At 47.5% G+C, this 25,656-nt stretch overlaps 1 protein-coding gene across 1 annotated transcript in view; it reads left to right on the top strand.

Moving 5' to 3' along the window:
* Window positions 1-1,917: 1,917 nt before the first annotated feature.
* Window positions 1,918-25,656, top strand: part of ANKMY1 (ankyrin repeat and MYND domain containing 1) — a 42,197-nt gene continuing 18,458 nt past the window's right edge. The window contains exons 1-8 of the mRNA XM_006875221.1: window positions 1,918-1,937; window positions 2,083-2,244; window positions 3,140-3,326; window positions 4,619-4,762; window positions 10,347-10,819; window positions 12,775-12,991; window positions 17,058-17,222; window positions 23,061-23,494. Coding sequence (XP_006875283.1) covers window positions 1,918-1,937; window positions 2,083-2,244; window positions 3,140-3,326; window positions 4,619-4,762; window positions 10,347-10,819; window positions 12,775-12,991; window positions 17,058-17,222; window positions 23,061-23,494 — 1,802 coding nt within the window. The remainder of the gene's footprint in view (window positions 1,938-2,082; window positions 2,245-3,139; window positions 3,327-4,618; window positions 4,763-10,346; window positions 10,820-12,774; window positions 12,992-17,057; window positions 17,223-23,060; window positions 23,495-25,656) is intronic.

Here is a 25,656-nt window from a genome sequence, read left to right as displayed (position 1 = left end):
TTGAGCACTAAGGTGTGCCTGTCCCAAGCCATGGTATTTTCAATAACCTCATATACATGCAAAAGCTGGACAGTGAATAAGAAAGACCAAAGAAGAATTGATGCTCCTGGAGTTATGGTGTTGGAGGAGAATATTGAAAGTGCCCTGGGCTGCCCATAGAACCAACAGATCTGTGTTGGAAGAAGTACAGCCAGAGTGCTCCTTGGAGGCCAGGATGGCCAAACTCCATCTCTCACACTTCGGACATATTGTCAGGAGGAACTAGTCACTGGAGAAGGATATCATGTTTGGTAAGGTGGAGGGTTAGAGGAAAAGAGGAAGATCCCCAGCGAGATGGATTGGCAAAATGGCGGCATCAATGGGTTCAAGTGTGGCAATAGTAGTGAGGTTGGCCCAGGACTGGGCAATGTTTAGTTCTGTTGTGCATAGGGTTGCTATGAGTTGGTACTGACTCGATGGCACCGGACAACAACAACACAGTCAACACCCAGGGAAGGAAGAGTCATAAAGTACCATAATGCATTGAGCCATCTACTGCAATAGACTTTAAAGTGATGACGAGCAAAACTGTCAGTCATTTTTCTCACTTATTCGTACTTGACTCCTGTTAGTTTTCAGTCGCCTCATATGCACATAAAAACTGGACAATGAATAAGGAAAACCAGAGACGAATTGATACCTGGTCATGAAGAATGGACTCTGGTCATGAAGAAGAGTACTGAATGTATTGGCGTTCCAGAAGAAGGAACAAATCTATCTTGGAAGAAGTATAACCAGAACGTTCCTTAGAAGTGAGGGTGAGGGGACTTCCTTTTATGTCCTTTGGACATGTTATCAGGGGGACCAGTCCCTGGAGGTACAGTGGGGTGTCAGGGAAAAGAGGAAGACCTTAATGAGATGAGCGGACACAGTTGCTGTTGTGATTGTGAATATGGTGTGGGACACGGCAGGATTTTGTTTTGTTGCACACAGGATCGTTATGAGTTAGACTCAGCCAACCCAATGGCACCTAACACCACCACTAAGTTTATCAACTCACCAAAAACGTTTCATACGATTCTCTTCTTAACTACTTCCAGTGCCTCCTGACAGGCTATTTTTATGAAAACATTCTTTTGAACATATGAGCGACATTGTAAAGTTTGTTCAGTTTGTGGAAAGCTGAGGATTATGGGCTCTTTACGTCCATAAGTCAGGTATGAATACAAACAAAAATCTCAGTATTTCATACGGAATTTCCCCGCCTATTGATGCTCAGTGCCGTTGAGTCGATTCCGACCCATAGTGACCATGAAGTCTGAAATCAGAGTTGGAAGCACCAAGCTCTCTTGCTGAAGGACTCCCGGGGGCGGGAGCCTGGAGAGGTGTGTGGGGTCACACACAAGGGGGCGGTACCGCCGACAGGCTGCAAGGCAAGGGAGTCTGGGGGCGTGGCCGGGGACGCGGCCCTGGCGGGGATTGGCTAAGGTCGACGGCAGTTCACGTGGGGCGTCTCCAGGGAAACCGGTAGCAGCTTTGGGCGCGGGCTGGTAGCGGACTCAAGTTGCTGCGCTGTGTGAGAGCTCTCGGAGCGTATTGCGGTCAGTTCTTCCAGGCAGGGCGGCGAGACGCGGTGAGCCGACCGATCCGCGGGTCTGGGATCTTCAAGCTCCGGGGGCCAGTGGGGTCAGGGAGGACATTTGGGAGCCTGACCCACGGGTGGCTGGGGGAATCGGTGAGCCGTTATCCCCGCAGTCATTGTTGTTGGTTCCCCAGCCGCAAGGGAAGGAGGGCCTGCTGTCCATGTGTCCTTCTGATGGTGACCCAGGCCATGTGGCCCTAAACATATAGCGCGCTCTCATAAAAGGGACCCGGTCCTCTTAGGGCGATAGCGAAAGTTTCCTCCGGAGAATCCATGCCCCGGACGAGCTTTTGAGAATGGACCTGGGTGGAATTCGGTGGGCATCTTGGGGCTTGGTGGGTCTGGAGCCGGTGCGGTTCAGGGGTGGGGGCCTGCCTGGGGTAAGTTTCGATGACCACGGGCTCTTGATGGCCGTCAGCTGCCCTTAGGGCGAATGTCCGTCCTCTCAGCTTTGCTTCCAGGTTCAAGGGGAGACACATGGAGAGTGTTGGCTCAGCTGTGGGCTGTGGCCCGGAAACAGCCAAGGATCACAGCCCCGAAGTGCCAGAGACAGGGACAGGCGGGGAGTCTACTGTGGCTGAGGACCCCAGGAGGCAGGGGAGCTCCCCATTGGTCCTCCAAAGGTGTGGTGATGCGGTACTCTTCGTATTCAGAACAGGAAAGAGATTGTCATGTCCTCTCCTGGCCTGCTGGGCAGCTTCCCAGCCCAGCATCCATCTGTCCATCTGTCCATCTTGCTGGTCCACTCACTGCCCCTTAAGCTTTCCACACACCCTCCCTTGTCCTAAAAAGTTCCTGTAAGGAAAAGAAAGAACGAGACGAAGGAGAGAGTAAACCTGGGAGGGGGTAGTTTTCAGTAACTAAAGGAGACCAAGAGCCCGTCTGTTCTCTTACAGACTGGGGTATTTCAGGTGGTGTGGTCTGGGTACAGTTCTGGGGAGTGTACAGTGGGTGGGGGTATGGAGATTTGGGCAGGGGTATGGAGATTTTCCTGAAACCTGGAATTAATGGGGGGGGGGGGGAGAGGGTCTCCAGGTGTAACAAAGACCCAAGCTTCACGGGAGACCTGAAGCTCAAGCAGGACCCCATTCAGTGACAATTGGGGGTAGTTGCAACGCGATTCTGTTGATCAGGTGCAAAGTCTTTCAGTTCCATTCCATGTTTAGACATTTTTCAGTCCGTGTCCCTGAATGTCTGCTCCTGCCGTTCTAGGAGAGGTGACCCTGGGGGCTGGGAGCAAGGGGACAAGCCTGGAGGGGGAATGGGCTTAGGGCTTCCATGGCCCACAGCCACTTACCTGGCCAGACAAACAAACGTGGATTTGCACCCTTATTGTTCCCATTTCCTGGGTGGCCCTGAACAACCTATGCCTCTGTTTCCCTTTCTGCAGAATGCCAATAACAATAGTCCCTGCCCCCACCCCCCACCGCCTACAGGCAGTCTAAGAAGGTGGGGGGTGTGCACTGGATGCTTTGGCCATCCCTCGTCACCGTCCTTCCTCTGCCTACCTCTCCCCAGGGACCTGGCCCTGGAGATGGAAGCGGATGAAGAGTCCCAGTGTCCACTCCAGGAGAAGGACCTGAAGGAGGCCAGCATGCAGCTTGTCCAGGGCAGACAGGACTGGCAGGATGGATGCAGCTACAGGGGCGAGTTCGGGCAACACACCAAACTGGGGTTTGGTGAATTCTACTGGCCCACCGGCGAGGTGACCGCTACCCACCTGCTAGGGGGTCAGGGCCCGTGATGGGGCTTTGTTCTTAAATCCAGAGACAGGAGAATGCTAACAGGGCTTACTGCCTCCCTGCTTGAGAAATGGCCAGAGGGAAAATTCTCGGATCTGGGAGACAGTGGCTGGAGATCAAGTCTTGTTCCAGCCCGTATTTTAAAGGGTGGGTTGCTGAGGTATGGAGTGCATTCACTTTGGCAAGTTTGCCTGGAATTCGAGACGAAACAACGGACAGAGAAGGGGACCGCATGCTTGTGCAAAATGGACCTGCAGTGGGTGACCGGCTGGCCGAGGACCTGTGCTTGGTGTCTCTGTTTGTTGAGCAGAGCAGGCTTCTGGGGTATAGTCTGGGTTTAGGAGACGCTCTCCAGGGGGCCCAGGATTTAAGGATTTCCTGTGCTGCATGGTGTCCCTGCAGCTGCACTGGGCACCCAGGGGCAGGACTGTGGTTCAGAGGTGACTTTGGTAGAGGTTTTGCTTGGCAGCGATGTAAGGACATATTTGGAACTCTGCTGGCATTGTGCTATAAGCACTGGACTGGTAACCACAGGGGTGGACAGTTGAAGCCCACCGGCCTCTCCACAGCAGGAAGATGAGGCTATCTGCTCCCATGGAGTGTTAAGCTCTAGATAGGAGGCGGAATCAACCTGATGGCCCTGAGTTTGGTGTTGATTTTTGTGCGTATTTGGGAGAAGGAGCCCTGATGGTGCAGTGCTTAAGTGCTCAACTGAAATGTTAGGGGTTCAGTCTCACCCCTCAGGAGAAAGCTGTGGTTGTCTACTTCCAGAAAGATTCAAATCCCAAACCCCGAACTGTTGCCATTGACCTAGTTCCTGATCATAGTGACATCTAGGACAGCGGAGAGCTCTTTCTCCTTCGGCGCAGAAGGCGGATTCGAACCACTGGCCTTTCAGTTAGCAGCTGAGTGCTTACCCACCACACCGTGCCAGCATCCTCCTTCTGTAAGACCACAGAGAGCTCTACGGTGTCCCACGGGGTTGCTGTGCGTTGAAATGGACTCCACAGCATCAGGTTTGGTTTAGGGGATGTAGGGGAGTTCTCTGCGAGCTATCCACTAGGTACTCATTCTGAGTGACAACACTAACTAATCCCGGCATCATGTTGACCACCGGAATGTGAAGACACCCAAGTGGTCTCCATTCCTTTCCTACCAGATGCTTTGGTTCACAGGATGGCCTGTCAGGCTCTGGAGGTGACCAGCAAGAGTAGCTTCTCGGGCGAGAAGTCTTACTGAGCCCCCTCCTCTGCAGATGTACCGTGGACATTTCTACCGTGACCACCTCCATGGCTTGGGCACCTACACATGGCCTGATGGCTCCAGTTTCACCGGCACCTTCTACCTCAGCCGCCGAGAAGGTTATGGGACACTCTCCCTGAAGTCCAAGCTCTTTCAGGTGACAGGGACAGAATGCTCTGGGGGACTTTCTTTAATTGGAGATTGCTTTCTTATTTTTACTGATTATAAAAGTAATGAAGAATCAGTCACTGGTGTAGGAATCTTTTTATATCAGCCTAAGGGTTTAAATAGAAAGGAAACATCTCCTGCTATTCTCATAGTAGGGAAGAAAATTGTTATGTATCTTTCAGAGTGAAAAAATGTACCGTAAATATTTACTTTCTAATATACAAACCGGAGTCCAGGTATGGCGCTGTAGGATAAGCACTGGGTTGCTAACCCCAATGTCAGTAAGTCAGACCCACCAGCTGCTCCTTGGGAACCTAAACAGGGTCACTATGAGTCAGAACTGACTCAGAGGCACCTCACAACAATAGAGAAACTGTATCACTCTACATAACATTGTTTCGAAGCTTGCCTTGTTCCTGCATTCTGTCCTGGCTCTGCAAACACCAGGGGGCTTCAGAGAGCTCGTGGAGAAATTCCAGGATCTTTTCATTCAGTTATTTCCAGGAACTTTTTGACAAAAAAGTTTGTCATGATCCACACAGTTGAAAGCTTTTGCATATTCAATAAAGCACAAGCAAATATCTTTCTGGTGTTCTCTGCTTTCAGCCCAATGTCATCTGATGTTAGCAGTGATATCCTGGATAGCTCTGTGTCCTCTTCTGAATCCAGCTTGAACTTCCGGTAGTTTCTTGTCCATGTACTATTGCACCCGTGTTTGAATTATCTTAAGCAAACTTTTACTTGCATATGTTATTAATGATATTCTTCAATGATTTCGGCATTCTGTTGGGTCACCTCTCTTTGGAATGGGCACAATTGGTGAACCAGGTAGCCGTTTCCCAAATTTACTGGCAGAGATGAGTGAGTGCCTCCAGTGCTACATCAGTTTTTTTGTTTGAAAGATTTCAATTTATATTCAGTCAATTTCTGGAACCTTGTTTTTCACCAATACTTTCATTGCAGATTGGACTTCTTCCTTCAGTACCATTTTTTTTTTTTTTTAAGTTTTTATTGTGGATTGAGTGAAAGTTTACAGGGCAGATCATCAGTTTTACATTCAACAAATCATATACTTTGTTTCATTGCAATGACGATAATACCCTCCATGTAACATCAGTTAACAGTATTTCTATTCATTTTAGCTTTTATTTATTTTTTAACTCTTAGTCATATATACTAATTTAAACAACCAAAGGGCACATTCTACAAGTCTGCCTCCTGGCTGTCAGCTCTCAGTCCCTCTCTTTCCATGAGTCTAGAGTCCTCAGCTGCTCCATCTCTCCATGTCCCCATCTCTGCCTTCATCTCTGGTGTTGCTGCTTCTCTGGGTAAGGTCTGGCATTCCGCTTGCATTCTTCTCTCTTGATGGTGCTAGGGTCTTCTGTTTCTGGACTCTAAGATTAACTACTCCCCCATTTTTGTTACAAAACTTCTAGTGTACAATTATGACAGTTGCAATTAGTCATGATAACAATTACTCACTATTGAATTATAAGGATCGTATCCCCATCTCCTTTTACCACACCCATCTAGATAAGATGAAAACTATTTAGTGGAGACTCTATCTTTCCCCACATACTCTTAAACTAAACTCCCTCTTGAAACCTTGTAAGCCAGTCACTTAGTGCCTTTATTGCCCCCTCATTTTAGGTAGCCAATGTCTAAGTTGCCCATCCCTATCTACCCTGTGTACAGAGGGGACAGCCTTGATACCTGAAGTGAAGACTCCTTTCCTCTCTGTTTGTATTTAGAGTTACTACCTCCATGAGTATAGGTCAGGTTCATCAAATTGTAGCAATTTACCCTCATTTCCATTATCAAAAAAACAATTAAAAAAAAAAATCTTCCTCTAGTCGAGTTCTGATTACCAAGCCATTGAGGCTAGGTCAAATGGGTACTATCTGCAAGTTTGGGTGTTCTTGTGCATCTCCCCTCACTTCATATCAGCTGGATGTTTCACTCTCAGTTCTAGCCCTCAGTGGCTATGTCCTTGTCCATGGACTCAAGTGTCCCCACGTCTCACCACACTTTGGACAAACCAGCTCTTCCTCTTCTCTGTCTCATCTCTAGGTTAACGGGAGTCTATGGACTGTGGTTGAACTCAGCCCATTTCTTCATTGCTGCCTTTCCCCCTCTTCCACTCACCAGTAGCCCAGCAAGCTTACATGCCTGCTCATGTGTTCCCTTTGAGTTTCAGTCTCAGAGGGGGGAGGACCATGGTTCCTAACAATATGCTGCCTCCTGAAATGGTTGGACACTGACCATTTCTTTTTGGTACAGTGATTCTGTATGCCTTCCATCTTCCTTTGATGCTTTCTGTATCATTCAATATTTTGCCCATAGAATCCTTCAGTTTTGCAACCCAAGGCTTGAATTTATTTTTAATGTTTAATGTGAATTATGTGATAGTTTCCATGGGAGAACATTAGTTTTACATTCATTCTATCATATATCGTTTCATTGCCATGGTTACAATCCCCTCCATGCATCATCAACCAACCAAAGGGTTCACCCTGCAATTCTGCCCCTTACACTACCCCCCTCCAAGTCTTCAACACACAGCCCCTCGCCCTCTCTGGATCTAAAGTCCCCAGCTGCTCTATCTCTCCACGTCATCATCTCTGCCTCCATCTCAGGCATCACTGCTTCTCTGGTTAGGGTCCCACTCTCCGCTCTTCTCCATTAATGGTCCTAGGGACATCCACTCCTAAACTGGAAAGTTAATCACTCCCCTCCTTGCTATAAAATGTCTACCTTTACATTTCCAACCCTCACAATCAGTTCTGATAACAATTATTCACCAATGTATCACAAGAGACCCATCTGCCTTTCATTTCATCAGCCCCACCTAGACAGATTGGATACTAGTCACTGGAGATTCTACCTTCCTCCAGGCCCTCTGGATCTAGGTTCCCTCTTGAAAGCTTGTAAACCAGTCACTTCTTGTCTTTGTGGCCCCACCCCCGCCATTTTGGGTAGCCAACGTCCAAGTTGCCCATCTCTGTCTACTCTGTGTATGGAGGGGAATGATTCTTGCTGTAAGGACTTGTTCCCTCTTTTGAGCTACTGCATCCATAGGTGTAGTCAAGTTCATAAAATTGTATCAGATTATCAGATTACTCTTTTTTTCCTCTTCTTTCTTCTTCTAGCTGAGCTCTGATCATCCAGTCATTGAAGTCAGGTCAAGTGGGTATTATCTGCAAGTGTGGGTGTTCTTGTGCATATGCCCTCTCTTCTTATCAGCTGGACACTTCGCTCTCCGCTCTAGTCCTCTGTGGCTATGTCACTGACTCTGGGCCCAAGAGTCCCCAGGTCTTGCCACACTGCTGGCCAACCAGGTCTTCACCTGGGTTCACAGAAGTCTATTGAACATTGTAGGGCTTAGCTCACCACTTCATTACTGTTTTCCCCTCACTTCCCCTTATCAATGTTGAGCGTGGTCACCAATCAGAGCGTGTATTCCCATTGAGTCTTAGTCTTGGAAGGGGGTTTGCACTGAGGGGACCCGACCACTTAAGGCTTGAATTTTTTATTCAGTTCTTCCAACTTGAGAAATGCTGAGCATGTTTCTTAGTTTTGGTTTTCTAATTCCAGGTCTTTGCACATTTCATTATAATACTTGCCTTTGTCTACTCAAGCTGCCCTTTGAAATTGCATGTTTAGCTCTATTACTTCCTTATTTCTTCCAGTTGCTTTAACTTTTCTATACTGGAGAGTAAATTTCAGAGTCTCTCCTGACATCCATTTGGTCTTTTCTTTCTTTCCTGTCTTTGAAGTGACTTACTGCTTTCTTCCCGTATGTTGTTCTTAATGGTATCCCACAACTTTTTGTCTTCAGTCTAATGCATCTCTAAATCAGGTAGGATACATTTGAGGTCATGTTTGACTTTTGTGGACTTGTTTTAAGTATGTTCCGCTTCAGCCTGAACTTGCATATGAGCAACTGATGGTCTGGTCCACAGTCTGAACTTCTTTGGCCTGATGCTGAGTTTTCCCACCATCTCTTTCCACACATGTGGTCAATTTAGTTTGTATGTATTCCATCTGGTGAGGCCCATGTGTACAGCCAGCTATTAAGTTGTTAAAAACACAGATCTGCAATGAACACACATTGGACTTGTAAAATTCTCCAGAATCATTTCTATCACTAATATCTATTTTCCAACCTTCACATTCCAATCACCAGCAATTATCGATGCATCTTGATTGCATCTTTGACTCATTTTAGACTGAAGAAGTTGGTAGAATTCTTCAGTTTCATTATCACTGGCTTTAGTGGATGGTGCATAAATGTGAATAATAGTGGTATTAACTGGTCTTCCTTGTTATTGTTAAGTGCTTGTTGGTAAGTCTAGACTCATAGGGACCTTGTAGAGTGTTTCTGATAGCAGCTAATGGGTTTGAACCATCAGTAGTCCGTGCTTATCTGACAGTGCCACACCTGGGCTCTGTCTTCCTTGTAGGTGTATGGATATTATCCTAGCACAAACAGCATTGTACTTCAAGGTCGATGTTTTTGATGATTGATGTAACATAATTCCTGTTGACTCTGTAGTTCCTGGTATTGTAAAACTATTTGATTGTCTGATTCAAGACAGCCCATAGCATTCCATTTCAGCTCGCTAATACCTAGGCTAGTGTTCTTTATTTGTTCCACTTCATGTTTGACAGCTTCCAATTTTCCTAGCTTCACATTTTATACAGTCCATGTTCCAATTAACAGGTGTTTGCAGCTGTTTCTTTTCAGTGTGCGTTGTGCCCCATCAGCAAATAAATGTCCCGAAAGCTTGCTCTGTCCGCGGCATCACGGTCAGTTCTACTTTGAGGAGGCAGCTCTTTCCCGTTGTATTTTGAGTGCCTTCCAATCTGAGGGGCTCATTTTCCATCACTCTAGCTGACAATAGTCAGCTACTATTGCTAAGAGTCTCGGCCGCTGCACACTCAGAAGTAGTCTGTCTGCCTCTCCTTCCTAGTTGGTCTTAGTCTGAAAATTCAGCAGGAACCTGTTCACCACCGGTGACCCTGTTGGTGTTTAAAATACTGGTGGCATGGCTTCCAACATGTCAGCAACACAAAGCCACCGCAGAAGGACAAACTGACAGATGAAGGGTGCACTGAAAGGCTAGAGCACAGTTTTGTGTTTTTATGGTGGTGAGAAATATGCACACCAAAATATTCACCGAACCAACAATTTCTACATTTTCATTTCAGTGGTATTGATTATATACTTCACGTTGTGCGACCTTTGTGCTGGACTTTTCCAAACCATCCCACCTTCTTATTAATATAACAAACTCAGTGTCCAACTCCCCACAGCCCCAGTCCCTCTGGTAACCCTTTATACGTAACAGTTTTCCCTGCTGATGGAGCCATGAGGTTCGCTCAGGTTTGTAGGTGTTAAGCACAGAGCTGTTGAGAACGATTTCCTGTTTTCACCGGTGATGGAGCTGTGAGATTCTCTCGGGTTTGTAGGTGTTAAGCACAGAGCTGGTGATAACTACTCCAGTCCAGGTGCCCACTCTGCGGACTCACTGGACTCTCTTTCCTTCGTCCTGCTGGACCTGAACTTATAGGGACTGTACAAGGCTGACAAGCGCTTCGGGCCGGGTGTGGAGACCCACCCTGACGGCAGCCAAGACGTGGGGCTGTGGGTGCAGGAACACCTTGTCAAGCTGTGCTCGGTGATGCCTGGCAGCTTCTCTCTGCTCAGCTACCCCGAGCTGGCCCACTTCCTCACACACGTCCCGACCAGACTCAGTCTGTCAGATGAGGAGAAGATGGAGTGGGATGTGGACCAGGACCGGGACCCTTTCTTCTACGAGTACAAGCGGTTCCTACTGAATGATGACATCACGCTGCCCCCAGACATGCATGTCTACTCCACTGACAACAGCCACCTGCCCATGACCTCCTCCTTCCGCAAGGACTTGGACGCCTGGGTCTCCATGGATGACCTCCCACCCTTCATGGAGGACGAAGAACCCTGGTTCATTACAAACGAGACACCCTTGATGGTCAGAGTCCAGAAGCAGACGTACAAGTTCAGGTAAGCAGCTGCCCACTCCTCCTGGCCCGTCCTCCCTAGCCCTATTGGTCAGGTGTGCACCCAAGGACGGTGCTCCTGAATTTGCCTAGTGCCAGCTGCCACTTAGCGTCCAAGTCCCGGACTGTGTAAATGTCACCCTGTGAGACGTGCCAGGGGCAGCCCAGGGTAGAATCCTTACTGTCCACGTGGAGACCCTCTAGAATTCACTTCCAGTGGACCTCAGACATAGCCACTATCTGACTATCAGTGGGTGTGAGGCTAAACAGGATTCAGAACTTCCAGACTAAGATAGAGTAGGAAGAAAGACCTGGAGACCACTTCTGAAAATCAGCCAATGAAAACTCAATGGCTCACAACAGTGCAATCTGTAATGATCTTGGGGTTGGTGTGGGACCAGGCAGGGTTGTGTTCCACTGTGCGTGTGGTCACCAGGGGACCGGGGAGCACAGTCTAATAGTAAAGCAGGAGGAATTCCTGTGAGCCCAGATGCTGTGGGGAACTGAGCCAGGCAGTGTCTCCTCTGTGAAGGACAGGAGCAGGGACCCCAGGAGACCCCTCCACTCTCAGGAGGAAGGAGTGTCCAGAAGGTTGCTGAGTGAAGGCGATACCACGCAGACGCGGTTTAGCAGAAGCTCTGGAGTGGATGGAGCCCACGCCAGATCCCACTCTGAGCCCTGTGTGGTTTCCTCTTCTGTAGACAGGAGCTAGTGCCCCTCCCCACCCCCGCAGGGTGATGTCCACAATGCAATGTCTGGTGGACACTGAAGGGAGGGACTGTCACCATGCTTTGTTAACCTGGGATCTGGTCAGAAAGTCAAGGGCAGGGGGGGACCTGGGGACTAGCTGGCCCTCTGACTTCTCCAAGGTCAGCCGTGAAGAGCGGAGCTACTTCTGCTAGTGTACAACCCCAGGGAAGTTAACATCTACTTAAGGAGAAAGCTTTAATTTTTCAATTAAAACATAAGTATTTTAATACCTTTAAATATTTGGTCCCCAGATAGCCTTGGAATATTTAGAACGTGTATTTTATGAGCACAAGTGTCTACTTTTCTATCCATCCATCTATCATACATACCCACCCTCTATCCATCATCTACCCAACCTATGCCTCCAGTCATTCTTCCACCAAATCCATCCATCTATCATTCACACTCACCCTCTATCCATTATCCATCTATCTACCTAACCCATCCCTCCAATCATCCATCCACCCATGCATCCATCCACCCATGCATCCACTCAAACCATCCATCCATCACACCCACCCATTCATCCACCCAATCCATCCATCCATCCATCCATCCATTCATCCATCCATCCATCATCCATCCATCTAGTCACTCACCCATTTATCCATTTATCATTCCTCGTCCACCCATCTATCCACGTACCAATCCACTATCCATCATCCAGCCACTCATCCATCCATCCACCACCTGTCCATTCATCTGCCCATCTATCTATCCACCTGTTCATTCATCCATCATCCATCCATCTATCCTTAAATCCCCTAATCATGAGGACTGTGGGGTACAAAAGCCACCATAAACCCTGGGGTCCTTGACTGTTCCCACAAGCTATATGCACAGAAAATGTCAGGGGTGTGCGGTGAACACACCAGGGGTCTGGTTTGTTCGAGTAGGAAAGCAAGAGATTAGCAGATGGGTGCTCTAGGTGTTGGGTGCCCAGCTCTGTGCCCCACACAAGACCCCTGTCGCCTGTCTTCCAAGGACTTTGCTGTGAGAGGCCCTTTCTGGAGTCTTTCCCAGGACACATGGATGCTTAACCCGAGGACCTCTATGGTTAGCAGGTCCTCACTTCAATGAGTCTACACTTACCAGGGTTGGTGGTTGAGGGATATAGCCTGAGAGACAGAGGGCACAGGGGCTGAGCAGGGGAGAGGGAGGGAGGTGTCCAGGGCTGGTCTGACACCATTGAAGCCCACTGCATTACAGGAACAAGAAGGCTTACACCAGCTGGAACATGGCCGCCATCATGCAGGGTGACCGCAGCAGCTTCGCTCACCATGGGCCCAAGGAGCGGCTGGCTAGGGAGATGATCCTGAAAGCCGAGAATGGTGACCATCACTGGATCGATGGAATCCTGCGGGACAACCTGGCCTCTCCCGACGTGGCTGACGCCAAAGGCTACACTGTTCTGGCTGCGGCTGCTGTAAGCCCTAACCTTCTGCCTTTAGCACTGACCCATGAGGTGCAGCGGATGCGCGCTCTCCAGCTCTGCACCAGTATAAGGGAGCAGGTGCCCTGAGTCCGCGCCTGCTCCATGGGCCCCCAGCATGAGGCCCACCCGCCCATGTGACGTGCAGGGTCCAATGGAAAAGAAGGGTGGAGCGTGACCGCTCAGTGTCCAAGTGAACCAGGACTGCAGTAACAAGTCACCGCCAGCTGGTGGCGGCAGAGAGCAGAGAGCGAGTCCCTCACCAGGCTCTCTGTGTAGACACGTCCTCACGTGGTGGCGGTGTCCTTCCCCTGTCTGTCCCTCCTCCTGTGTTCCCTCCTCCTGTGTGAGACATCTCTCACTCATTTGGGATTGGGGCCCACCGTGCTCCAAAGATTTACTTCATGTTGATTTAACTGAAGACATCTACGAAGATCTTAATTCCAAACAAGGATGTGATCACAGTGCTGGCCTTAGAATTTCAGCCCTTCTTTGGGGTGCAACCCAACCAATAACAGATTGTTGTTGTTGTTGTTATGTGCCGTGGAGTCGGTTCTGACTCATAGCGGCCCTGAACAGGGTTTCCGAGGCTGTAAATCTTTACAGGAGTAGAACGCCTCATCTTTCTTCCGCAGAGCAGCTGGTAGTTTCCAACTGCTGACCTTAAGGTCCGCAGCCCGATTCGTAACCACTACGCTAGCAGAGCTCCAGATTAGCACAGGAGAAAAATGAGGCTTCCAACGCCCACAAAGCTCTACACCATCCCTCGTCTGTGAGTTTGTCGTATTGTTGTGACTTGTGCGTTGCTGTGATACCGGAAGCTATGTCCTCTGTACTTTAACTACCAGCAGGGTCACCCTGGAGTCCTGGTATGGTGCTGTACGTTAGGCACTGGACTGCTGACTGTGAGGTTGGTGGTTCAAACTCGGCAGCCTCTGCTCAGGAACCCTCTAGAGAGCGTCTACATTTCAGAACAGATTCGATGATATTTAACAATAATAGCCACAGGTGTGAGTGGAGCTCCTAGACAAAGAAAGGCTAGGAAGGAGAACTAGACCACTTCTGAACAGTTAGCCACTGAAAACCTATGAATAGCAGCCGAGCATTGTGTGATGTCATGCCAGAAGACAAGCCCCTCAGATTGGAAGACACTCCAAATCCAGCTAAAGGAGAGCACCTCCTCAAAATAGAGCTTATTGTAATGACTTGGTCTGGAGCAAAGATTTCTGGACCTTCATTTGTGGATGGGGCATAACTCAAAATGAGAAGAAACAGCTGCAACCATCCATTAGTAATCAGAACGTGGAATGCACAATGTAAGAACCTAGGAAGGTTCATCAACACGTGAAAATCTATATCCTAGGCATTAGTGAATTGAAATGGAATGGTTTGGGCCATTTTGAATTGGACAAGATGCCAAGAATGACAAACTGAAGAGTAAAGTCAATGAGGCAGTATTCGTACTTAAAGGACATTTCAAAATCTGTCTTGAAGTACAATGCTGTCTGTGATTGGACAATATCTACACACCAGGAATGGAAGACCAGTTAATATCTTTATTATTCTAATTTACACACCAACCACTAAAGTCAGTGATCATGAAATTTGAAGAATTTTACCAACTTCTTCATCCTGAAATTGATCAAATGTGCAGTCAAGATGCACTGGTAATGGTGATTGGAAGGCTATAGTTGGAAATACAGTGGGAGGACATACGGCTGCCAGCGCTCACTCATCTAAGCCAACAAATGTGGGAGACAGCTACCTGGCCAACCGACTGGAAGAGACTTATATTTGTGTCCTGCAAAATAAGAAGTGCCAAACCATTCCTCCCATAGCCTTCTCTACTCAGCCAAGTTCAAGAATCCATTGAAGGGGCCAGACAGCAGGCACCATGCTCAGTTATGGGGTTTATTAGGGAAGTTAAAAGGTTACAATTCAGAGTTAGAAATGTGTTAGGGGACAGTTGTTAGAGCCAATTGCTGCTGCTAAGTGCCCACAGGACACATCAATCCACCGTATACCTCAGCCTGAAGACACTTGACCCTAGCTCCGTGGGTCACATAGCTAGCTTTCTCAATTAAGTGCCCAGAGGCACCCCATTCTGTGAGCAAGCTTCCTGCCCACCGTCCATCTGTGGGTTGGGAAGTCCACTGCTTTGTCTTGTGCTCTGTGTCTTGGTTCTGCTGACTACGCCTCTGTTGTAACAGCTTTGTGTCCCTGGGTCAAAGAGGTATGATGGCAGTGAGATCCCCCCTCCTGCTTCTGATATGGTTCATTTTATAACCACGTAGGAGGTTCAAGTTTTTACAATGACAATGAACTCTGCTGACCTCCACAGCTGCATCCTGTCATCCTGTTAGCATCTTCTCCCACCTTCTCAGACCCCGACTCAGCAGGGCAGAAACATTGTTTGGTGGGAGTTACAGACAATGGGTAGAAGAGACATTAGATCCTTCACTACACCACATGCCCATTGCAAAGACAGGCGAAAATCATTGAACAGTATCATTAATATCACACACAAGTAGAAGTTTTCTAAAGATCATTCAAAAACGTTTGCAGCACAGCATTGACAGACAGCTGCTAGAAATTCAAGCCAAATTCAGAAGAGGATGTGGAAGGAGGGCTATCATTGCTGGCATCAGATAGACCTTCAGTGAAAGCAGAGACTATCAGAAAGATGCTTACCTGTGCTTTACTGACTATGCAAAGGCTTTCAACTGTGTGGATCAGGACAAACTATGGATACCATTGGGAATAATGAGTATTCCAGAACACTTAATTATGCTCTTGAGGAACCTGTGCATGGACCAAGAGATAGTTGTTCAAACAGAACAAGAGGACACGGAATGGTTTAAAATCAGGATACGTGTGTGCCAGGTGTTCTTTTACCACACTTATTCAGTCTGTCTGCTGAGCAAATAATCTGAGAAGCTGGATTAAATGAAGAAGAACATGGCATCAGGATTGGAGGAAGACTCATTAACAACCTGCAATATGCAGATGATGCAACCTTACTTGCTGGAAGTCAAGAGGACTTAAAATACTTACTGATGAAAATCAAAGACCACAGACTTATGTATGGATTGCACTTCAGTGTAAAGAAAACACAAATCCTCACAACTAGTCCAATAAATAGCATCCTGATAAATGGAGGAAAGATTGAAGTTGTCATAGACTTCATTTTGCTTGGATCCACAGTCAACACTTTTGGAAGCAGCAGTCAAGAAATCAAATGACGTATTGCATTAGGCACACCTGCTGCACAAGATTTCTTGAAAGTGTTGAAGAGCAAACATGTCAATTTGAGAACTAAGGTGCGCCTGACCCAAGCCATGGTAGTTTCAGTAACCTCATATACTTGTGAAAGTCCAACAGTGAATAAAGAAGACTGTAGAAGAGTCAATGAATCTGAGTTATGGTGTTGGAGGAGAATACTGAAAGTGCCATGGGCTGTCAAAAGAACCAACAGATCTGTGTTGGAAGAAGTGCAGAGTGCTCCTTAGAGGCCAGGATGGCCAAACTTCATCTCTCATACTTTGGACATATTATCAGGACGGACAAGGTCCTGGAGAAGGACACAATGCTTGGTAAAGCAGAGGGTCAGCGAATAAGAGGAAGACCCCTAAGGCAACGGACTGGCACAGTAGCAGCAGCAATGGACTCAAGTGTAACAGCAGTTGTGAGGATGGCACAGGACCAGGCAGTGGGTGTCTCGTTGTGTTGTGCTCAGGGTTGCTATGAGTTGGAAGGGATGTGAGAGCGCCTAACAACAACAACAACACACCACAGACGGAGTGCGGAGTGCCCGCCACCTCCCACCCCAGGGTCCACTCACCCACCAGAGGTTCATATTCCCGTTTATTCTGCCTCCCCAATCTTGTTCAGGATGGGTCTACTGCCCCCCTACACTCAGAGTGGGCCAGCCTCCCGGGGTCTCCCCCCTTCCCTCAAGGAACCCTCCCACTCGCTCAGTAGGGTCTGCACCCCAGGGTCTCCCTAGGGATGGGTGTCGCCCCTCCTCTGATCTCAGTTGCGTCTGCTATGTGTCCCCCAGGTCCACTGTCAAATGCAGATCATCAACCTACTACTGGACAGCGGGGCGGACGTGAACAAGTGCTCGGACGAGGGCCTCACGCCCCTCAGTATGTGCTTCTTGCTGTACTACCCCACTGGGGCCTTCAAGCCCAACATTGCCGAGAGGACGCTGCCAGAGCCACAGGTCAGAGGCACCACAGTGCCACCGGTCCCGAGATCTTCCAGGGGGTGCGCTGCCACAGAGGGAAGGCTCCATAAGTGGGTGATCTTAGAGACCAGGGATCTTAGGTGTCTGAAATCAGGGCGGAGGCAGGGCTGGGCTCTCTGTGGCCCCGGTGCCACGGGGCTGCTGAAGATGGTGCGTGCCTTTGCTAGTGTCTCTGACTACTGTGCTAGTCTCTGAGACATCACTCAGAAGGGATTAGATTTAGGACTCACCCCACTCAGGTACATCCTGCTTACCATCACAGAAGAAAGCTCTTATTCCCAAACAGGCTCACCTTCACAGCACAGGGATTAGAGCTTCAACATAGTTTTTCTGGGGAGACAGTTTAAGCCATAACCAAGTCCACATGGCAGATTTGACCATGAGATTCCTCCTCGGCAGGGCGATGTGAACACATGCATGCACAAGGGCTTGTGTAGACACCTGTTTCTGTGACCACGTGTGTACACATGTATGAACACTTGCTTTGTGAGCATGTGCATGGGTGTGTGCTTGAACACCCGTTCCTGGTAAACCTAAGTGTTTCAACATCTGCTTCCAGTCTTCTTGGGTGCATGCTCAAGAGTGGGGTTGCTGGGCCCTATGGTAACCACACATTTAACCTATGTGGGGGGGCAGGCTGTTTCTAGGTTGCATGTTTACACCCCACCCGACTCCTCCATGGGGTCCGGTGACAGCCCTCTTTTGGTTGCAGATATTCCTTTTGAGAAATTACTGCATTCCATCCTTGACTACACTTCCCATGTTGCACCACGATTATCCACTGTGTGGGAGCCTTCTGGTTAGCAGTTGAACATTTACCTGTCTCTCTGTGTGTTTGTATTTATAGGTTAGCAGCCAAGTGGTTACCTGTCTGTGTGTGTATACGTTAGCGGCTGAGCATTTACCTGTCTGTGTGTATATAGGTTAGCAGTAAAACACTTAGCTGTCTTTGTGTATGTGTATAGGTTAGAAACTGAGCACTTAGTTTATCTCTGTGCGTGTATATATTGTTGTTGTGAAGTGCCATCGAGTCAGTTCCGACCCATAGCGACCCTGTATAGAGTTTCCAAGGAGCAGCTGGTGAGCTTGGACCACCAAACTTGCGGTTCAAACGGCTTTGCAGTCTGGCGCATTAACCCACAGCACCACATCAGGACTCTCTCTCTCTCTCTCTTTATATATATATTTATGTTGTTAAGTGCCATTGAGTCATTTCTAACTCATAGCAACCCTGTACAGGTCTTCCAAGGAGTGGCTGGTGAGTTTCAACCACCAACCTTGAAGTTCAAACCGACCTTGGGGTCCAGTGCTTATCCTACAGTGCCACACCAGGACTACGTTTTATTATTAGTTGCCACTGAGTTGGTACCACCTCATAGCGACCCTCTGCACAACGGAATGAAACACTGCCCAGTCCTGCACCAACCTCACAATTGATGCTATGCTTGAGCCCATTGATGCTCCCACTGTACCAATCGATGTTGTTGGGGGTGGTGTGTCTTCCTTTTTTTGTGCTGACTAACCACTTTACCAAGCATGATGTCCTCCAGGGACTGGTATCTCCTGGGAATATATCTAAAGTATGAAGTCTGGCCAACCTGACTTCTAAGGAGCATTTGGCTGTACTTCTTCCAATACAGATTGGTTTGTTCTTTAAGCAGTTCCATGGTACCTTTAATATTCCTCTCCAACACCGTAACTCAAATGCACCAACTCTTCTATAGTCTTCCTTATTCACTGTCCAGCTTTCACATGCATATGAGGTTATTGAAAATACCATGGCTGGGGTCAGGTACACCTTAGTCCTCAAGCTGACACCTTTGCTCTTCAGCACTTTAAAGCGTTTGTGCAGCAGCCTTGCCCAATGCAATACGTCATCTGATCTCTTGACTGCTGCTTCCATGGTTGTTGATGGTGGATCCTAGCAAAATGAAGTCTTCGAAAACTGCAGTCTTTTCTCCATTTATCTGGATGTTGTTTATTGGTTCACTACTTAGGAGTTTTGTTTTCTGTGCACTGAGATGCAAGCCTGATGCCCCTTTCTCCTCATAGACTCCAGCTTCTCGAATTATGTGCTCAGCAAACAGATTGAATAAGTATGTTGAAAGAATACAACCCTGGTGACCACCTTTCCTGATTTTAAACCATTCAGCGTTCTCTTGTTCTGTTAAAAAACCTGCCTCTTGGTCTATGTATAGCTTCCTCATGAGCATAATTAAGTGTTCCAGAATATTCATTCTCCACATTATTGGCCATAGCTTGTCATGACCCACACAATCGAAAGAGTTTGCATAGTCAATGATATTCTCTGCTTTCAGCCAAGATCCATCTGATGTCAGCAATATCTCTTGTTCCACGTCTTCTTCTGAATTTGTCTTGAACCTCTGGAAGTTCTCCATCAATGTACGACTGCAGCTGTTTTTAAATTATCTTTAGCAAAAATTGACTTGTATACAATATTAATGATATTGTCCGATGATTTTCACATTCCGTTGGGTCACCGCTCTTGGGAATGGGCACAAATCTGGATCTTTTCCATTCAGTTGGCCAGGTAGCTGTCTTCCAAATTTCTTGGCAGAGATGAGTGAGTGTCTCCAGTGTTACATCAGCTCGTTGAAAGATTTCAATCTGTATTCCATCAATTCCCCGTGCCTTGTTCTTTGCCAATCAATGCCTTCAATGCACCTTGGAATTCCTCCTTCAGTATCACTGGCTCTTGATCATATACTACCTCTTGAAATGGTTTTACATTGACCATTTCTTTTTGGTACAGTGACTCTGTGTATTCCTTCCATCTTTGATGTTTTCTTCATCCGTCAATGTTTTTTCCATAGAATCCTTCAAGACCACAAGCTGAGGTTTCAATTTTTGTTTTAATCCTCTCAGCTTGAGAGATGCTGAGTGTGTTCTTTCCTTTTGGTTTTCTAACTCCAGGTCTTTGCACATTTTGTTATAATATTTGACTTTGTCTTCTCGAGATGACCTTTGAAACTTCCTGTTCAGCTCTTATACCTCCTCACTTCTTCCATTTGCTTTAGCATCTCTACGCTGGAGAGCAAGTTTCAGAGTCTCTTTTGACATCTGCTTTGGTCCATTCATTCTTTCTTGTTTTCCTAATGACCTTTTGCTTTCTTCCTGTATGATGTTCTTGATGTCATCCCACAACTCTTTTGGTCTTCAGTCTTTAGTGTTTAATGCATCAAATCTCTTCTTGAGATGATCTTTGAATTTATGTGGGATATGTTCAAGGTCATATTTTGGCTCTTGTGGACTTGTTTTAACTTTTTTTCAACTTCAGCCCGAGTTTGCTTATGAGCAATTCATGATCTGTTCCACAATCTGCCCCTGGCCTTGTTTTGGCTGATGATGTAGAGCTTTCCACCGTCTCGTTCCACAGATGTAGTCAATTTGATTTCTGTGTTTGCCATCTGGTGAGATCCATGTGTATAGTCATCTTTTATGTTGTTTTAAAAAGCTATTTGCAATGAAGAAGTCATTGTTTGGGCTTGCAGAAATTCTGTCATGTGATCTCCAGCATCATTTCTATCACCAAGGCCATATTTTCCAACTATTGATCCTTCCTCTTTGCATTCCAATTGCCAGTAATTATCAATACATCTTGATTGTATGTTTGATCAATTTTAGGTGGAAGAATTTGGTAGAATTCTTCAATTGCATCATCACTGGCTTTAATGGTTGGTGTGTAGATTTGAATAATAGTGGTATTATCTGGTCTTCTTTGTAGACATATGGATATTATCCTATCACAGACAGATTATACTTCAAGACAGATCCTGACAAGTTCTTTTTGATGATGAATGCAACACCACTCCTCTTGAACTTGTCATTCTTGGCATAGTAAACTATGTGGTTATCAGATTCAAAATGGCCAATACCAGTCCATTTCAGCTCACTAATACTGATGTTTATATGTTCCATTTCATTTTTAACCGTCTCCGGTTTTCCTAGATTCATACTTTGTATATTCCATGTTCTGACTTTTAATGGATGTTTTCAGCTGTTCCTCTTCATTTTGAGTTGTGGCCCATCAGTAAATGAAGGTGTGCATGAAGCACAGGCAGCTCTTCTCCTGTCGTACTTTGAGTGACTTCCAACCTGAGGAGCTCATCTTCTGGCGCTCTATGTGACAATGTTCAATGTTCAATATTCTGGTGCTATGGGACAGTGTTCCACTGCTATTTATAAGTTTTTCAGTGACTAAATATTCAGAAGAAGTCTGTCTCTCCTTCTTCCTCGTCTGTCTTCTCTTGGAAGCTCATCTGAAACCTGTCCATCATGGGTGACCCTGCTGGTATTTAAAATACCCATGGCATAGCTTCCAGAATCACAGCAACTCACAAGCCACCACAGTATGAAAAACTGACAGATGAGTGGTAGAAATCTCTCTCTATCTCTATCTATCTATCTATCTATCTATCTATCTATCTATCTATCTATCTATCATCTATGGAGCTCTGGTAGTGTAGTGGTTACAAGTCAGGCTGCTGACCTCACAGTCAGCAGTTCGAAACTACCAGTGGTTCCTCGGGAGAAAGATGAGGCTTTCTGCTCCCAAAAACATTTACAGCCTTGGAAACCCTGTGCAGGATCACTATAAATCAGAATTGACCCCACAGCACACCACCACAACTATTGTTGTTGTTAGGTGCCATCGAGTCAGAACCGACTCATAGTGACCCCATGCACAGCAGAATGAAACAATGTCCAATCCTGGGCCAACCTCACTACTGTTGCCACACTTGAGTCCATTGATGCTGCCACCTGGCCAGTCCATCTCGTTGGGGGTCTTCCTCTTATTCTCTTACCCTCCATCTTACCCAGCATGACATCCTTCTCCAGCGAATGTTCCCTCCCAACAATATGTGCAAAGTATGCGAGACGAAGCTTAGCCATCTTGGCTTCCAAGGAGCACTCTGGCTGCACTTCTTCCAAAACAGATCTATTGGTTCTTTTGGCAGTCCATGGCACTTTCAGTATTCTCCTCCAACACCCAAATTCAAAGGCATCAATTCTTCTACATTCTTCCTTATTCACTGACCAGCCTTCACATCCATATGAGGTTATTGAAAATATCATGGCTTGGGTCAGGCGCACCTTAGTCCTCAAGCTGACATCTTTGCTCTTCAACACTGTGAAAAGCTCTTGTGAAGACGATTTGCCTAATACAATATGTCGTTTGATTTCTTGACTGCTGCTTCCATGAGTGTTGATAGCTGATCCAAGAAGAATGAAGTCCTTGACAACTTCAATCTCTTCTTCATTGATAAGAATGTTTTTTATTGGTCCAGTGGTGAGGATTTTTGTTTTCTTGAAATTGAAATGTAATTCATACCAAAGGCTGTGTGTGCTCTTTGATCTTCATCAGTAAATATTTTAAGTCCTCTTCATTTCAGCAAGCAAGGTTGTATCATCTGCATATCGCAGGTTGTTAATGAGTCTTCCTCCAATCCTGATGCCACAACTATAGATATGTAATAACCTATATTATAACATGTTGTTGTTGTTAAGTGCCGTCGAGTCGGTTCCGACTCATAGCGACCCTGTACAGGGTTTCCATGGCTGTAAATCTTTACAGAAGCAGAAAGCCTCATCTTTCTCCCACGGAGCAGCTGGTAGTTTCGAACTGTTGACCTTAAGGTTTGCAGCCTGATTCGTAACCACTACGCTACCAGAGCTCCTTTATTATAACATATATATATATATATATATATATATTAGCGGCCAAGTGCTTAATAGCCTTCTCTTTATAAACGTATATTGATAATATTTTTTTTTTTACCCCATCTTCCCAAGGAAGTGACTGGAAGAGTCCCCGTTCTGCCGGGCATCTCTGTGCTGCCCCCGGAGGACCTTGTCCTGTACCAGACCTACTATGGTCCGATCCCGTCCATGCTGGGCACCAACTATGGGTCCGACCCTCATTACCATCTTCCGCTGTCCCAGGAGTCGGCGGACCAGAGTAGAGTGTCCTCGCAGCTGATGTCCTTGAAGGGCAGGGACAACCTCCTGGAGTCTCTGCCAGGGCTGGGTGACACGATGGGGAATGCAGACGCGTGCAGCATCTCCACCTTCGACTCCAACCAGTGTGTCCACAATTTCCCCATCGCTCTCTCTCACGACTTCCTGGAGCGCAGCGCCGGTGTCTACAGCCTGCTCAGGGTCCCGTCCCTGGGCGCCCCTGCCTCGGACAAGGGGACCATGCGGAGCATGGCGCTGTCCATGGTCGAGTGAGTTGCTGGCGGCTGGGGTGGACCTTGGAGGGCATGCTAGAGTGTCTGCCAGGCTAGTGACCCGCACTCGGGGAAGCTGCTCTCACGTGGCACCGTCTGGGCACGGCCTCAGGTGTTGTTCCCCTGGGTGGCATTTGTGTAGAACCCCGGAATCCGGGGGGCACACAGTACGTGCCGGGAAGCAAACAGGTGCTAGGCTCAGCCAGCCCTACACACCTGCCCTCCCCTCGGTCTGGCCCTTTCGGTGGGTCTGCGACATCGTTCTCCATCGTCACCATGTTCCCTTGAGCGTTGACAATTCAGAGCAGCTGGCGAGCAGGATCGCAGAGTCATACCACGTGGGGCAGCGGCACCGGGTCGCCCCCATGCAGGTGCGTCAGGGAAACCCGGTGCGCTGGGCGCAGCAGAAGACACTTCTCATGGATACTGTGAACGCGCAGTGGACGCGCAGAGCTCATCTGCAAACACCAGGGGGCGCTCTTCTCATCTTGAACACCCTCCTTCCCTCCCCGACGGGAACCAGTTATTCTACACGAGGGCCCACTGGACAGTTTTGGCTCTTCATTCTTGGGAGTTTGTCAGGCGTTTTCTTGAATATGAACACAGCTTGTCTCCTTAAGGAAAACACTTGTCAACTTTAGGTTGTCAAGTGCCATCGAGTTGTTTCCAGCTCACAGCTACACTGTACAAGGTTTCCATGGAGCAGCAGGTGGTTCACCCCACCGACCATGTGGTCATCAGTCCAGTGCTCATCCTACAGCGCCACACCGGTGACAACTCCGAGTTTCCACCTAAATGTTAAGATTTCGGAAAGCGAGCCACAGTGACCTCCTGGACGCTGGTGCTGGAAGGCTGTTCTGGAGTGATGGGTGGAGGGGCTATTTCCGAATGTGAGTTTTGATCTCGTCTCATGTGGGAAGATCCGTGTTCCTCATTTTCAGTGCAGTCACGGAGCAGGGTAGACCAGGTTCTGAACGCGGCCATAGGGATTTCAAATTCCACGTTGTAACTATCAGCATGAGAATTGACCGATCTCCTGGACTAAGAAAGACTAGGATGACAGGCTTGGGGATCTGAGAGTCAGCCCAGGAAACTCTTAAGGTCTACTCCAACACCGATTAAGGATGGCACAGGAAGGGGCACGTTTTGTTCCATGGTGCTTGAGTCGCTCATGTTGGGGACAAAAGAGTATCCACAGCTCAGCGCGGAAAGGCTACCGAGACCCTCCAGCACTCCTCCCTGGTCTGCGTGCATGTCTGTGTGAGGAAGGGTTTTCTTCATCCATGGCAATGCATGCGACTTAGTGCAACAGATCGGTGCTCAGAACTCAAGCAGGACATGGAAGAGACTGGGCAAAAACGGGCTAATGCCACTCTGCTCACAAATCGATTTCATTTAGAAAATGTAGTACTTTCCATAAAGATGTGTTATTTGTGTCAATATGCCATGGGTTCACCTTTTTATGAATTAGGAATCATTTTGAAATGTCTCCGTTTTGACTGATCAACATGGAGACAGAGCCCATGCAGACAAACACTCTCTGGAGTCCTTCAGGATATTTGCATGTAAACATTCCAGTCTGTGGACCACTGCTCTGGATTGATGCCCCCGTCTTCAGTGCCTCTCCTTCTCCCCCTACCCCATGCTGGCAGTGGGGTTGGTAGGGCCTGTCAGACCCTCCACCCCTGCTCTCTCCCTCTGGGCCATTCTTACTGTCTCCTCCGCTCCTGACCCACAGCCTGCTCCTCTCATCCTTCACCTCTTGGACCACCTGGGAGGGGCACCTCATGTGCTGCCCTGGACAGAGTAAGAGGGATGCAGTCATGCATGTGTGCCTGTGTGTGTTTGCAGATGTGTGGTACAATTGTATATGTACATGCATACACATACGTGCACACATGTGTCTGTGCATCTACACATGGACACATGTGCATGCATGTCTGTGCATATACATACATGGGTACATGTATACATACATTGTGTATGTGTACCTGAAGATATGTTGTGTATGCTTTTGCATGTGCTTGTATGTGTGGGTACCCATGTGCATGTTTGTGAACATGTGGGTCCATTTGTGTATGTACATACACGCATGCATATGTGCCTCCGTATAAGTGTATGTGTTTGCAGATGCATGGGGTACATTTTTGCATGTACAC

This window comes from Chrysochloris asiatica, unplaced genomic scaffold, assembly GCF_000296735.1.
Source record: "Chrysochloris asiatica unplaced genomic scaffold, ChrAsi1.0 scaffold00314, whole genome shotgun sequence".
Lineage (NCBI taxonomy): Eukaryota > Metazoa > Chordata > Mammalia > Afrosoricida > Chrysochloridae > Chrysochloris > Chrysochloris asiatica.
The sequence above is the reverse complement of the archived record's forward strand: the minus strand, read 5'-3'. Positions and strand labels throughout refer to the sequence as shown.